General features: G+C 46.0%; 1 protein-coding gene across 2 annotated transcripts; it reads left to right on the top strand.

The window, feature by feature from the left end:
* The first annotated feature begins 1,900 nt into the window (after positions 1-1,900).
* On the top strand, positions 1,901-14,211 carry ENO1 (enolase 1). Of its 2 annotated transcripts, XM_015882733.2 has the most exons (12): positions 1,901-2,014; positions 5,316-5,409; positions 6,458-6,553; positions 8,616-8,674; positions 9,417-9,486; positions 9,680-9,813; positions 9,972-10,194; positions 11,574-11,771; positions 11,963-12,164; positions 12,639-12,747; positions 13,190-13,248; positions 13,753-14,211. In XM_015882733.2, exons 2-12 carry the CDS (start codon positions 5,325-5,327, stop codon positions 13,817-13,819), a joined length of 1,302 nt encoding a protein of 433 aa, XP_015738219.1. In that variant the 5' UTR covers positions 1,901-2,014; positions 5,316-5,324; the 3' UTR covers positions 13,820-14,211. The 2 variants fall into 2 exon arrangements, with proteins under 2 accessions (XP_015738219.1, XP_015738218.1); XM_015882732.1 differs by lacking the exons at positions 1,901-2,014; positions 8,616-8,674 and adding an exon at positions 8,307-8,365.
* Positions 14,212-15,775: the final 1,564 nt, after the last annotated feature.

Below are 15,775 nucleotides of genomic sequence, written 5' to 3'. Positions count from 1 at the left end.
CAGAGAAGCCTGCTTGATAACCTTTTTTTTTGCATGAGAACTATGCACTCATTCAGACAACAAAGGAGCTGTTATTGTTTCACCCATCCAGTCTGCTGGTTCCCACTCTTGTCTCAGCACCAAACACCAGCTGACCACTCGCCCATGAGCAGGATGGCCAGACCAGGGCTCTGCTTGCTTGGAATTCACATCCAGCTACTCCAAAAGCTTCCAGTTTACCCTCAGATCTCAACTTCTGATGGGTAGCTGCTGGGTAAGGTGCTCTGGTAGCATCACCCTGCTTGGGCTGAGCAGCACAGCTGGGCAGTGCTTGATGTCAGGAGGTTGAGATCATTCCCAGAGCACCGAGCAGCCCGTCTGCCTAAACCCAGGAGGACAGAGGAGAAAAGGAAGAGCAAAGCTTTGTACTTTAAGATGTCAGTCCGTCATTTTGCTATTCTCATGCCTAAAATCAGCAGCATTTCATCACCCAGAGGCTGCACGACAGCAAAGAGGGATAAGAAGGTGGAAAGTCAGAAGAGGTTTGGATTGCCTGGAAGAGAACATGGAGAAGCCATGCAAGAGCTGCAATAGAAGCAGAGTTGGGCAGTGCCATTACCTTCACAGCAACCACTTCTTGGAGCCTCCAAGGGCTGCAGGTGGGTGATGCACTCAGATGCCTTGTTGCAAAGCTGCTGGTGCACAGAGCTGCTTGTTGGAAGAGACCTATGGAAACAAGGCCCAGCTGGCAGAGCTGAGCTGAGGAGCACTTGCCCTTCAGGGATGCACTGAGGAAGGAAGAGAGATCCCTGCAGTCTTAAGGAAATGCATGCACAGAGCAAAAGCTCACACCCCGGTAAGCAGCCTGTTCTGCATAGAGCTGCTGGGTTAATGACTGTGCTGGGGAACAAGTTCTGTCCTGCAGAGGTTGCACTCCCCAGGCATCCTGATAGTTGGAACCATCAGCTCCTTGCAAGCAGTGGAACGAGCTGCATGCACCACATAGCACAGCATGCAACATGGCCTTGCAGCACAGGTGGGTGCCCAGGAATGAAGGCCGTGTGCTGCTCTCCCTCTGCCCCATCAGCACCCAGCACTGTGTGTTGCTGTGGGGCTGTCAGGGTGCATTACAGCTTTAAGGTGCCAAAACATGTTCCTTCCCTGTGTGTGTCCCATTAACCACATGCCCCCCTGCCAGAAATTCTGCTCAGGATGGCATTAAGCAGCAACAAGCCCAGGCTGCAACAGGAACTGCTGCCAGCCAGCTCATGGCCTCGGGAATGCTCTCATTCCTTCTTTGCAGAGTGAGAGCAAAGTCAGGCTGTGCAATGCTGTGAGCAGCACAGAGCTCTGCTGGCCTCCATGTGGCATGTGCTGCAAGCAGGAGGATGCTGTGCTGTGCTGTGCTGTGCAGTGCAGTGCTGTGCTGTGCAGTGCTGTGCTTGCTATGACACAAAGGCTGTGCTACACAGCTATGTGTGTCGTTGTGCAATGAGATCTGCCCATAAAGCAGCCATTCGACTCCAGCTGTTGAGGTTTTTTTTTCCTTCCTGGCATGCAATATCCTCTGTGCAGACTCCTAACGCCTTGGCATGCTGCTGGGCTCTGCTGTGATGCATTGAGTGCTTGATACCAAGCACTGCTGCTGCCTTTGATGCATCAGTTCAGTGCTCGGCCGCAGCCCTTTGTTCCCTGCAGCATCCCCCGCTCCGTGCGCGCCCCCGCGCGTTGCCGTGAACGCGCCGTCGTGAGCGCGCCGCCGTGCACGCGCCTCCCCAATGGGATTTTCCACGCGCCGTGTGCAAAGCCGGGCCAGGCCGCCTCGGCACGTAGCGCACGCCTTCCGAACCGCCGCTGGCGCGAGGCGGTGCCAACCAATGGGAGATCAGCATGCGTTAAAACCGACCAATGGTGAAACAGCAGGTGGCTGAGTTGGCCAATAGGAGATGGGAGGCGGGCGTGAGGTGGGTATAGGCCGGGCGCGAGCGCAGCGGCTCGTTCTCAGTCAGCGTTGAGCCGGGTGCGGTGCGGAGCGGTGAGAGCGGGCAGGGATTGGGCCGGGAGGAGGGTGGTAGTAAGGGCCCATATGAGGGTTAAACTGAGCTATAAGGAGAGCTGGGCGCTGAGCTGCTCCCTGCCTGGGCTCTATGTGCCCTGTGCTCCCCTCAGGCCCGTCTGGGTGGTCGTTGGGCCTGTGGGTCCATTGGGCCTGTGGGGGCTTAGCGTGTTAACGTCTGTCTCTTAATGATTAAACCACAGCTCGGACGGTTCGGACCTTTCACCCTTGATGTCCTTCGGCTTCACGGCAAATATTTAATGTCTTACGTCAATGCTTAAATCTGGGCTCTTCAGGTCTATCGGTGGGGTTAAATCGCTGTTATCTATAGGCAGCACTCGGGGGAGCGGCCTGCACAACGTGATGCCCATCTGTGGGCATTTATATGCGGAACAACTGGATGCAGGGAGGGTTTTGGCCTCTGTTCCGTTACATGAGGCTGAGTCACGGGGCTGGGCTGCTGTACAGCCCAGCAGGAAGCAGCTTAGGCCGTCCCAGCAGCACGGCTGCTGTGGTGTCGTTCCAGGCCTCCATGTTGCTGAGCATCCCATCATTAGGGTCACTAAGATGGTGAAGGGCCTGGAGCATCTCCCCTATGAGGAGAGACTTAGGGAACTAGGTCTGTTTAGCCTTGAGAAAAGAAGGCTGAGAGGGGACTTGATCCAGGTTTATAAATACCTGAGGTGTGGGAGCCATAGTGGTGAGGCTGGTCTCTTTTTAGTAGTGTGTAGGGATAGGACTTGGGGTAATGGGATGAAAGTACAGCATAGGAAGTTCCTTAATAAGAACTTTACAGTGAGGGTGACGGAGCACTGGAACAGGCTGCACAGGGAGGTGGTGGAGTCTCCTTCTCTGGAGATATTTAAGACCCACCTGGACGCCGAGCTGTGTGATGTGGTGTAGGGAGCCTGCTTTGGCAGGGGGGTTGGACTCGATGATCTCTAGAGGTCCCTTCCAACCCCTACAATTCTGTGATTGAGTCATGCAGCCCCACACGGGGTTCAATTGCCTTAACAATGAGCCAGCACCACGTGGGACTCAAGAGTAAGAGCAGGATGTGCCGTGTTGGGTCCATGCATACAGGGATTTAATACAGTGAGGTCAAGGATTAATGAGCAGTAAGGTTGTTTTTTTTTCCAGGGTGCTGGTATGAGAGTTGCAGACTTAAATCGTGTAAGTGTTGCTGATAACTGCATGGTAGCTATGTGGTGAGCACTCTAAATTAATTAGAAACTATTAGAAGCTATAACCAAACTACTACTGGTTTTTATTCTCCATACTGACTCTTGCAGAAATGCATGTGTTAATTGAAATATAGCTGCAACATAGCTTCCATGCATTAGTCTTAATGGAATTGGTAGCAGGCTTGCATGTGTTTATAACGTTAATTAGAGGAGTCTGCTCTGCTGTTGGAGCACAGCATCAGGGAGTAGCTGGTAACTGATAGACTTGAACTAGGAGTGATGCCTTGGCTGTGGTGTGGCCTTGGGGAAGGTAATAACATGTCTGCTCCCAGCAAGGCCTGGGAAACCAAAGGGGAGGCTCTGACCTTGGCTGTAGATTAGTCTACAAAGCAAGGTTTAAGGCAATATGTGCATAAATGGCCACTGTGGTATTGGTGTGTTTGACTGGCTCCATCACAAAGTACAAAGGTCTGAAGGGGCAGCACAAGTGTCCAAGGTTGTGTAGTTAGCATTGCTAGAGCTAGGCCTGTGTGTGTGCTCTCCATCTAGCTGCATGGGGGGAGGCAGAACACTTCTCTATAGCTTGTGGTGAGCTGAACACTACCAAGGGAAAACTCAGTGGGAAAACAGTTTCTTGAACATGAAAACGAGCAAATCAAACCAACACAGGGAATTCTTGGAATGGTGCAGTGCTGTGAAATGCCTCCCTCTAAAAACAGAGGGAGGGACTATTGGGGAGGTCATTTCCAAGGGCATTTGAGTAATGTCAGACCTGGGGTACCAATGGGAGCTCCAGCAGCGTGTATTGCTGGAGTAACACCTTAGTGAAGGTGAGCAGGCAGTAACTGCAATGCAGTAAAACTTCCCTGTGAGCTGCTTGTGCTTTCAGAGAGCAGAGCACCTTATGTCTTGTAGCAAAGCTGGTTCTGAATAGGAAAGCAAAGCACTGTGGGTGCCAGCAGAAGAAGCTGCAAAAGGCTTTTTCAGATAAGTGGGGGTTGTTCACCTTAGTGGTTGCTTAGAGCATGTGGCAGAAAGGTGTATGTGCATAGATGAGACTCCAAATGTGGAAGTTGCAGGGATTTATCTCTAGCTTGTATATTCACTGGTTAAAGTATTGACAGCATAGAGGGCGGTTGGAGCTTGCTCTGCTTCTTAGGACGGTCGTATCATCTGTCAGGGTGTGAGTCTTACAGTAAGGCAGACAGCATCTAAAATATCTGAGCTCTCTTGGACACTCAGCTGCTCAGAGGCAAGGCAGTTTGAAGGGCACTTTGTCCTAAGGGGACAAACTGAGTGTCCACGTGTGTCTTCTAACACAAGGGAGGAAAACTTCCCTGTGGAGGATGAAAGGTTGTGAAGCTGCCTTCCTCCTGTGTTGGTATAAGTGCTGCTGTGAGCCTGTCATCTCAGGAACTGAGGGAGATTCGTGACCGTTCTGCTATACAGAGCTACCACCCACATGGACATGCCAGAAGCAGCTTCCAGATGGTTCTGAGGCTGAGCTTTCTCTGCAGATGAACTCGTCTTGGTGCTGCTCCATGGCTTACAGGCATTCATCTGACTTGATTTTTTATCTGAGCTTACATAAGGCATTCCTTACTGTTGTTTTCTTAAGTTTAGGGATGTGAGATGGGGGCAGAAGGGAGTTCTCAAAGGTTGTGGTGGTCTGTCTTCCTTCTAAGAGGAAAAGCTATTCCTCTAGATACACCCTTTCTTAAAAGAAGTAACTATTAGTGCTTAGTTAGAGCTGTGGGTATCTGTTTCTATTTCAAGACAGGTTACATTGGGCTCTGAACAGCTGCTGTGCATATTGAGTGCTGTTGCCCTTGAGTCTTTTAGCAGAAAGAATTCTAACTAGCTGCAGAAATTTCCTGTATAGGGATTACCTGACTGCCTTTATATGCTGAGCATATAAACTCCTGGTTTTAGGTGGTTCTTCCTGCTTAGGCTGAGGTTCCTCTCCTCATTGTATAATGCTCTAGTCAAGTGCTAAAAGTTTTCTTACTTACAGAGTAAAGCAGTGTTTGAGCTGTTCCTATGACTGTTGGTGACACTTCTGGCTATGAATTATTAATGCTCAACTCTTTTGTCAGGTATTCAAGATGTCCATCCTTAAGGTCGTGGCCCGTGAAATCTTTGATTCCCGTGGAAATCCCACTGTTGAGGTAGATGTCTACACCAACAAGGGTGAGTCCTTAGTAGATATTTGTCTATATTGCATAAGTATTAATGCAAACAGTGTCATGTGCCTCCCTCCCCTTGTCCTGAGTTTAACTTGGATATCATTGGCCCACTCAGTTAACACCTTCTTCCTGTCCCTAAGCAGTTGCTAATGGACTTAGTTTTCCTGTGTTCATTTAAGTCTGTTTGATTGCACTTGAGCTTGTTTAACTTCTCAAGCTCTGTAGTGAAGATCTTCTGCTGTGGAACTGAATCCTGGATGAGGTTTTCTTCTCTGCATTGGTAATTGGGCAAGACCCAGCATCTTGTCTAATTGAGTTTTCACATATAACATCTTATATTTCAAATTATTATACAACTTTTCCTTGGTTTCTGTTAGTCGTTCATACAGTATTTGATGGGATCTGACAAAGGCATTGTACAAACACAGACCAGTGTGATTCAGTGGAATGAGCAAATACAATGGCTGTAGTACACTAACTCAATAGCTGATCTTTTTGCCTCAAAAGATTAATGCAGTCACTTAATGAGATTGCCCCCGCTAAGCTCTTTGCCTAAGTGGGATAAGGGGGAGGCAGGAGGTGGAAGGCTGGCATCCTGAACAATCTGAACAGACTCCAATTTGCTCTTGAAGTTCAGCACCCTTAATTGGAAGAGTGAAGTCTGAAGAGCTCAGATGAGCAAAACAGGTCCCTGAATTGTCTTATCTGCTGCATCTCACAAGAGCTTAAGAGCTCAGTGACTAGACTGGCCTTAAAAGTAGACTCACTGAATAAAGCTGCTGTACTGGAGGGTGAATGGGTAGCTTTGAAATTCACACATGAAGAGAATATATATATTCCTCTAAGTGAGTGAAAGCTTGCTGTGGGGAGACACTGTTGAATTGGTGACACTGATGGAGCAGACAGTTCGTGTAGGATCAGTAAGATCTTATTTAGATATGACCTCCCCTATCTCTAGGGGTGGAAGCATGCTGTAGGTTGGGAGGATGTGTGGGTGAGGCATGCTTGGTGGTTTTCCATGTGCTAAGGCAGTTTCTTTTTGTTACAAACAGGTATGTTCAGAGCTGCTGTTCCCAGTGGTGCCTCGACTGGAATCTATGAAGCTCTTGAGCTCCGTGATAATGACAAGACACGCTACCTGGGGAAAGGTAAACCTGAATATGGGTGTCTGTTTGGCTTGGCTGTTTACAGTGGTAGCATTGCTGCTGGAGTTAGGCTAGATTGTATTAGCAGAAACATGGGCTCCTTTACTGCCTCCCATAGCCTGTATAAGGCATGGCAATGAAGTGAAAGTGATGAACAGTAAGATGTGTGTACCTGCACATAGACTGTGCAACTGGAGTGAAGAAAGTCAAATAGCTGTTGTTAAATGTCTACAGTGGCACTGTAAGACTTGTTAGATCGCAGCATGCCAAGTCCTGAGTTTGTAGTTCATGCCAACTGCTGGCAATGGGGAGCATGCAGCACTATAAGAGTAATCACTGACGTGCTTCCACTTCAGGCTGCATCATAGCTAAAGTCATTTGACTTTTGTCTTTCACTGTGGATAGTCATAATACTGGTTTGTTTTAGTTACTGTGTTTTAGTTGCCTGTAGACTGATTAGATATCCTGAAAAGCAAGTAAACAGTCAGCAGACTGGTGTAGAAAGTAGCACAGAGGGAAATGAATAACAGTGTCCAGCAGGACATTAATAAACATCCTAGTAACAATTCTTCAGTTCCTCTTAGAACTTGGGCAGTAGCGCTCCAACATTTAAAGTGGGTAATTGCTCAGGATTCATGATGGCTACTGCTACAGTGCAGAGTAAACTGTAGATGACTAAATTATACCAAAGAACAGAAGAGGTTCTGCTATCCACTTAAGGCATCATTTCCCTGAGCAATATAAATGCGTACTTAGCTCAGTGTGCTAAATGTGTGTGTGCTTAGAGCTGCTAAACCTGATACTGTAGCCACTTCTTCATGGGCAGTTAACTAGGCAGCAGAGTATGAGCTTCTTCAGCAGGCTGTCACAGCTCAGGGTTTTGTATCTCCTGGCAAGCAACATGAGTTTAAAAACACCTCACCAAATGGGATGGGTTGTATGTAGCTGGAAGGTGTCTGTAATATAAATTTGTGGACTTAAAACCATCTTAAAGGCAATTAATGCAGTTCAGGGTACACTGAATTAGCATTTATTGGGTTCTGAAGTGTAGGTTTCCAGGGGTATTTAAATGCACTGCAGGGATGACAGCATTCCTTAGGTTGATGCTGGTAGCTGGCAACTGATCTGTGCTTATGGGAAGGAAACAAGTTGATACTGGAGCTCTTGTTTTAACTAACAGTGGTCCGTGAAGACTAGAAAGAGAGGTGCTGTGTTTACATGCTCTTCCTTGCTGTGTTAACAGCCCACTTAAATTATTACACCTGGGTGCAGACATTGTATTCTCTTTGTTGTTGTATCAAATGTAAAATATGTGTGCTAAGGTGATGCTTCAGGAGTGTTACAGAATGATGGCAAACAGTGAAATAAATGCCTGAGCTGCTGCATGCTTAACTTGCAGGGGAAAGTTTTTTTTCTTTTTCTCTAATCCTACACTTTATCAATGGGTAGGAGCAGGCTATTCTAAAACTAATTCTAAATGCTGTCATTTGGCCACTTGGTTTGGGTCTGCAATTGATTCTGCAGTACCAAACCAGGGTGGGAAGAACAAAAACACAGCCTGGCTGACTGCTGCACAACTTCCTCTGCCCTCTGAGCCCTTTTGTTTCTGGGCTACTGCTCAGTGTCAGACACCTGGGGATCTGTAGGTCTGTTTCCCTATCTGTGACCTTTGCTTTTTCTTGCATGACTGATTTTTGTCTTTGGCTGTGAGCTTTCATCTCTTCCTTGATTCTCTTGTCCATTTCGCTTCTGTCAGGTGTATCCAGAGCTGTTAAATATGTTAACGAGTTCCTGGGGACAGCATTATGCACACAGGTAATGGATGTGCTTTTAGTGCAACCTTGTCACTTGGACAGACTTCTCCAGTGCATGGTCTTGCAAACTAACGTTGCAGCAGGCATTTCTAGATGATACTTCATGCAACCTCCATTCAATTGAGACGGTGTCTTTAAGTGTTCAGCAGTGAGCTCAGGATTTGAATAGCATGAGATGGTATTGAGATCATCTACTAATGCCTGCATAACAAGTGTGGTTGACTGGTGTCTGATTTGCTTGTTCTTTCCAGGTGTCTCAAAAGCTGTTGAGCACGTCAATAAAACAATTGCACCTGCACTGGTTAGCAAGGTAGGAGCAATCTGTCTTCTGCTAACATCAGTTAGTGCCAGTCCAGTGCATCCTGGCTGATGGGTTTTCTCTCTATAGGCAATTACAGGATCTGTATTACCTGGGGGATGTTAGTCTGTGTATTGGAGTGCATGAGAAAAAACTGACCTACAGTAATTGCTTCCCTTAATGATTGCATCTCTAACACTTAATCAAAAGAATCTCCAGTAGTGTGCAACAACACTTCAGCACCTGGGGATCTCAGTGGAGTGCATTGAAGATGCAGGCTGCATTATGGGGCGGCTGAATGGGTGGTTGTGAGGGGTGGGACACAGTGATGGTGGCTGGGTTTTGTCTGGGTTAACTTGGAAGGCAGAAAGGAATCCTAGTGAAGTTGCAATTCCTAACAGTATGTACTGAGTTGCAGGTGGGTTTGTGACCTGAGCAAGCTAGTTGTCTTTGAGCTTGCAGTAAGGGAGCAGAGGGCGCAAACAGTTAGGTAGTCAGAGGGCCTGGCCTTATAGCTCTGAATGTGAAGAATAAAGGGAGCTTTTGATTTGTCAGACTTAGCTCAGCCTTTGTGGTCTGTTGGAAGTGACCAGAAGATGTTGCTGTTTGATAACAATAAGAACTAGGTTACTGTTGGTAGTTGAGCTTAAGCAGTTCCTGATGCCTGCCGGGGAAATAAAGCTGCAGTGGGTAGGTGGGAGTTCTCTGAGCCATGTTGCTCTTCACACAGTGTTTTGCCTGTTTCTCTCTGCAGAAACTCAGTGTGGTAGATCAAGAGAAGATAGACAAACTGATGCTGGAAATGGATGGAACAGAGAACAAATGTAAGTGGGCTTTGTGCTGTAGTGAGGCATGAAAAGATGAAGGCTGTCATATAGGTCTAATGTACTGCACGTTGTTTCTGGTAAGGTAAATGGCTTATGCTGTGCACTTACCTAACCAAGACCATGACTGCTGATATTGCTGAATCTCTTCAGGAAAATGTCATTTTTCTGTAAACAATCTGTTCTATTTCAGCTAAATTTGGTGCCAATGCCATCTTGGGTGTATCTCTGGCTGTGTGCAAGGCAGGAGCTGCAGAGAAGGATGTCCCCCTGTACCGGCACATTGCTGACCTGGCAGGCAACTCCGATCTCATCCTTCCTGTGCCAGTAAGTTTCTTTATAACACTCGTTAGAGACATGATCTGACCAGGTGCTTGCAATGTCATTTGGTCTCGGGTTAAATTATCTTGGTAGTGAAGTATCTCTTGCTGTTGTCTACTCACAGTGAAATATGTTAAATGACTTTTCCTTTGGATTACTTCAAGGCTTTCAATGTGATCAATGGAGGTTCCCATGCAGGCAACAAATTGGCAATGCAGGAGTTCATGATCCTACCTGTGGGTGCTAGCAGCTTCAAGGAGGCGATGCGCATTGGTGCAGAAGTCTATCACAATCTCAAGAATGTTATCAAGGAGAAGTATGGCAAGGATGCAACCAATGTGGGTGATGAGGGTGGCTTTGCCCCCAATATCCTTGAAAATAAAGAAGGTAAAAATGACTTTAGTGTGGGAAGAGACCTAGCTGGTCACCAGTTGCTGCTGTTTCTTTGTTCTGCTTCTGCTTTGAAGATCTCTAAGATCTTGTATGGATGTGGTCCAGTATAGGACCACAGAGCTGCTGCCTTGGATGTAAGCTCATGCTGTTTGACAGGATGGCTTTGACCCGAGTGCCTTCCTCACCAGTTCTGTACTGAAATGAAGCAGACTTTGCACTTGAAAAGGGTGATGTGGGTACATAATGTATCTTAAGTTTCTTAATGTCAGTAGTCACAGTTTAGTGGAATTGTTTTGTTGGGTCCTTTTTTGCTGACAAAGGAGAACAGTTTGAACTATAACTAATATGTGAGGCTGCATTCAGGTCAGCTTGGGAGGCTGAGGCGTTTGCTGCTTCCACAGCAAGACAGTTCTGTTCAGAAGCCTTCAGGGAAGTGGGGACGCAGTCTGACTTAAGGAAGTCAAATAAATGCTTGTTCCTACCAAAGAAGTGTGCACCATAAAGGGCAGTACTACAACTCTTCAATCACTGGTATGGTTTAAAGCTGCTGGTTATATTGTTGGCCTCTGAGCTGCAGTTACCTTTTCTGATACTTGAAGGTGAGGAGCCAGCACTGGAAGTTGATGTGTTTGAGTCCTGCAGGAGCATGCAGCTTTTACTAGGTCTGTACACTAGCAGACATCAATGAAGATGACTTTGGATGGCTATTACAGTCCAAGGAATCTGTGTTGCTGGCAGCAGCTGCTCTTGCAGCTTGTATGACATTAGTATCTTTAAAAACACTTTAAGCTTCCTACTGTAAATAGCTTGGCTGACCTGACCGTTAGGCTTGGAGTTGGGAATGCTTGGAAGTCTTCCTGGTTGTGAACCTACTGGTTTTCACTGCTTGGGCTCTTCTTAAAGCAGAGTAGCATAGTGGGTAGTATGTAGAGGCTTGTACTGAAGAGTTAGATTGCCAGTTGTGTGCAAGTAGAGAACAGCAGATGCAAAGAAAAGGTGTGTCGTGCATTGCATTGCACGTCAGTATTTAGGTGCAGCAGCACCTGATCTGGGGCTTAAAGGGGATTTGAGTATGGTCAGTGCTTCCTGCCCATATTCATATAGCTGAAAGATAATGTAGTATCATCTAGTCTTCAGCTCTTTGGACTGTAGCCCTGCCTGAAGAGATTAGCAATTGCTGTCTCAGGGATATTAATCTGAGTGCAGTATTCAAATATTCTGTTCCAGTTATTTCAGAAGATCCTTTTCCATGTGGCCTTCAGGCTTTTTGCAGGGAGTAATGGAAATTCTTGCCCAAGACAATGTGCTGCTAGCAAAAGAACAGCTTTGTGTTAAGGTGTTCAAGATCTCACAGTTACCTTCTGATGTTTCAGGTCTGGAGTTGCTGAAGACTGCTATTGGCAAGGCTGGCTACACTGATAAGGTTGTCATTGGCATGGATGTGGCTGCCTCAGAGTTCTACCGTGATGGAAAGTATGACCTGGACTTCAAATCCCCTGATGATCCTAGCAGATACATTACTCCTGACCAGCTGGCTGACCTGTACAAGGGCTTTGTGAAGAATTACCCATGTAAGTTCGAAAGTTCCAGGACCATATTAGCAGCAGATAGTAGGGGTTGACTGCTGAAGGAGGAGTTGAGATGTGGCCTCCCTTGTGTGCAAGTCAAGAGCTGAGCAAACAGTGAGCTTCCTATAGGCTGTAGTGGGTAATACTTGTTTGAAAGCAGCCCAGATCCTAAAGCTCCTTCTGTCCCTCTGCAGTGGTGTCCATTGAAGACCCTTTTGATCAGGATGACTGGGCTGCCTGGAAGAAGTTCACTTCCTCTGTTGACATCCAAGTGGTTGGCGATGATCTGACTGTGACCAACCCGAAGCGTATTGCCAAGGCTGTGGAGGAGAAAGCTTGCAACTGCCTACTCCTTAAGGTCAACCAGATTGGCTCTGTGACAGAGTCTCTGCAAGCGTAAGTTCCCCATTTTCTACCATGTTAGGGTGAGGGGTCCTGCTTTGCATAAGAGGTTGAATAGCTGAGAGGGCTGAGCAAAGTCTAGTGGAATAGAAAATTAGAAATAGAAAAATAGAAAAAAAATAAAAATAAAAAAAAATAAAAATAAATAAAAATAAAATAAAAATAAAAAAAATAGAAAAATAGAAAATAGGCATTTGTGAAGGGATGAATAACTGTTAACTGAGAATACTGGCAAGTAAACACCTGTACCTTCATGTCCTTCCTATCATATAGGCACGTCAGACACTAGGTGTAGGCATGTGTGGAAGCAGTTCTGTGACACTAAGCTTTCACATGATTCTTGCTCTAACATATACTGAAGAGCAGTTCTGCCTTGCCAAATCCGGGAACACCCGGTGCTTGGCAGTCTGACCAGAGCAAAGGCTGCTATGCAGATGAGGATAATGTGACACTGCTTATCTCTTCCAGTTGCAAGCTTGCCCAGTCCAATGGCTGGGGTGTGATGGTGAGTCACCGCTCTGGAGAAACAGAAGATACCTTCATCGCTGATCTGGTGGTTGGTCTCTGCACTGGTCAGGTTTGTGTCTGTAGTTGCTGTAATCTGCCTTCTTGCCTATTAAGATAATGTGATGATGAAGCCGTGATGCATTGTAGATGGCGTATTCTGTGACTTAAGGCATGAAGGTCTTCCTGTATATAGAAGCAGAAACTCATCTGCTTTATGGGAATGTGGCACTGGAACATACTATCTTGTGTAAACTCACCTTTAACCAGGAATGTAAAAAGAAAAAAAGATCTGAAAGTGAATTCCATTGGGTGTGTCAGGATTTCCAGGCAGTGAATGTTAGTGAATGAACACTGGTTTCTGTTCTCCATCTTTATCTTGATCAAGTGTACAGGAGTTCATAGCCTGATGCTGAAATCTTGTCACTGTGGTGATTACTCTGAATAGAATAGCTCTGTATTTGCTTCTGTGGCTTTCTGCTGTAGTTACTGATGAGCTTTGGTTTCCCTTTCAGATCAAAACTGGTGCCCCTTGCCGATCTGAGCGTCTAGCCAAGTACAACCAGCTGCTGAGGTGAGACTCACAGTGGGAAAAGGGTTGCAAGTTAGGCTTGACATAGAATGGATCTGCATTATTAATGCATTTGGGTCCAGCTTGCTTTTGAGCTGCTCAGTTTCTGAGATGCAGAAGTACATAAACTGACACTGGCTGAGATGTTTCTGGGTTGGTGGTTGGCTCAATGGTGAGTTGGATTAGTTATTCTCAATGTGGAGTTAAAATAGGAATGTTATACCAAGCATCCTGTGATATCACATCTCTGAGGAATTGTTCTCTGCATGAGACATTTCCCTTGGATGAGAGTTTGAAGTATTTGAGCAGGATTATGTAGGAGATAGCAACCAATGTAGTGGAGTATTTATAAGTTCTGAAGTTACTTGAAGGGAATTGACTAATGATTTAATTGTTACAGCATTGTTGGCATTAGGCAGATGAGGTAGTTCGGTGTAAGGCTAGCAGCTGTACTAATGCAGCTCTACGCTGACTGCTCATACCAGCATTTTGTTGCCTTTCCATCAGAATTGAAGAGGAGCTTGGCAGCAAGGCCCTTTTTGCTGGAAGAAACTTCAGGAACCCTCGTAAATAAGCTGTCTGGATCGTACCACCCTGCTCTGGTTTAAAGCACTAGTCACCTGTTTAGATCACAGTTTCCTGCATTAGAAAGATAAGGGCAGCTGAAGGAAAACGTAACGTTTGCAGGTCCTCTCCCTTCCCCCTAGATGACTCCTTTACCTAGTGTTCTCACCAGCTCTAATCTGTTACTTGTAATGCTCTGCTGCTTTTCTAGAACAGTCTCAGTGGGGTTTTGTGTGATAAACATCTTCTGGAACCAAGACTTTTTAACACTGGGCATAAACACTTCTCTGTCTATCTGTTCTTCAGTGTTTGGAGCTGTGACTTGCAATGCAGTAAGAGGTACCTGCAAACAGAAGTAGTATTGTTTTTACATGTGACAAATAAAAGCATCCAACAACCCAACAAGGTGTGACTTTGAGTTGTGTTGGAAGAGGCTGAGGAAAATGGATGCCTTCCATTAAATACGTCCTGTTTCAAGCTGTTGCACTGACTAAGATGGACTGTGGCTGGGAGGTGGATTTCAATTGCTTTGCGACCAATAGACAATTAGTTGAATGTATGTCTGTAATCAAGAAGTAGCCTTAAGGATGTGTTTAGTCGTGTACAAGTAGGACTAGGAGCAGGTTTCTAAGAGCTAAATTATAATCCTGGAGGGGAAGAGGAAAGCTCAGGACTTCTTAATTTAGCAAAAGGTGAGCTGTGTCCTCGCAGGTGCTGTGATTGACATTTACAATAGGCTGCTGCAGATGGCTGCTTGTTCTTCTCTTCAGTAGTGAAGAAAGTCAGTGGTAGCCTTGATGTATAGCAAGAAGTTGACAGTTGGCAATACTGCAAGTGAATTTATTGTGGAGCAGTTCTGTTGTGAACCCTTGTGCCTGGAAATAGAAGGGGGGGAGTTAAAGGAGGGGTAAGGCTATACATGAAATAAGTTAAAACAGTGTTTGTAGAAGATTGTGTAGTTTGTAAAGATTTTTATCTAACAGCACAAGAAAGCCCAGTAAGAGTGGGGTGCCATATTGAATTAAAACCTTAATTAAATACAGCAATTGGTTTTATATTCATTAGTAGCATTGTGATACAAGTTATAATTGAAAATGGATGTGATGGCTGCACTTAATTTTTACCCTATTAGCAGCTAGGTGCTGTATTTCATGGGGTGGGGGGGTGGTGCTGGATGGGAAGAAAAGACTTCAGGGGCTTCCCAGCTGTTGGAAAACAGATGGCTGTAAACAAGAGACATAGGAGCTAATACATTTCCAGAAGCCTTTGCTTTGTTCAGGTCACAGCTCTGCCGCTTCAGTGAGAGGAGAGACTGCAAAGTACAGCTTGTCCCCAGTCAGTGCTAATGTTGGGGATGAAGAATTCCTGCTCATCTGTGGACTGTGCCACCAGTGCTGTTTAGGTGAGCCTTCAGCAGGGAGGAGTTAGAATGTTAAAACCTTACCAGGTAGACTGGAAAAATGGTGTGTAAGTGAGGGAGGTGTTGTTAAAGCCAATTCTTATGGCTTACGATCTCTTCCATAGTGACTGATTTATGAGGAAGAGATGAATTTGATTCACTTCAGTGACTGCTCTTTAATTCCAAATAATCAAAGCACCCACGGCTGGAAATCGGCGTTGTAAGGAGCACAGCAGTGCCCCACTGTGGCCATTGCCTGCGTTGCAGTGCTTCATTTAGTTGCAAATAATCCTATACCTTGTATAGATATAAATCAGTAGGGAGGAAACTGCACATTTTATGCCCCTGATATTGCAAGGTGCTTGATATCAGAACCTTGATTTAAACATCTCCATATTTAGGTTGGGGAAAATAGATTTGTGGGCACTGTGTGGCTTTGGCTTGCCTTGGCCCTGCAGCCAGCTCAGCAGCTGGGCTCTGAAATGCAGGCACAGCTGGCTGCTGCAACAAAGCTCCCTGCAAAGACAATAACTGGTGCAATGACAACATTGCTGCTTTGTTGGATAG

This window comes from Coturnix japonica, chromosome 21, assembly GCF_001577835.2.
Source record: "Coturnix japonica isolate 7356 chromosome 21, Coturnix japonica 2.1, whole genome shotgun sequence".
Taxonomy (NCBI): domain Eukaryota; kingdom Metazoa; phylum Chordata; class Aves; order Galliformes; family Phasianidae; genus Coturnix; species Coturnix japonica.
The sequence above is the reverse complement of the archived record's forward strand: the minus strand, read 5'-3'. Positions and strand labels throughout refer to the sequence as shown.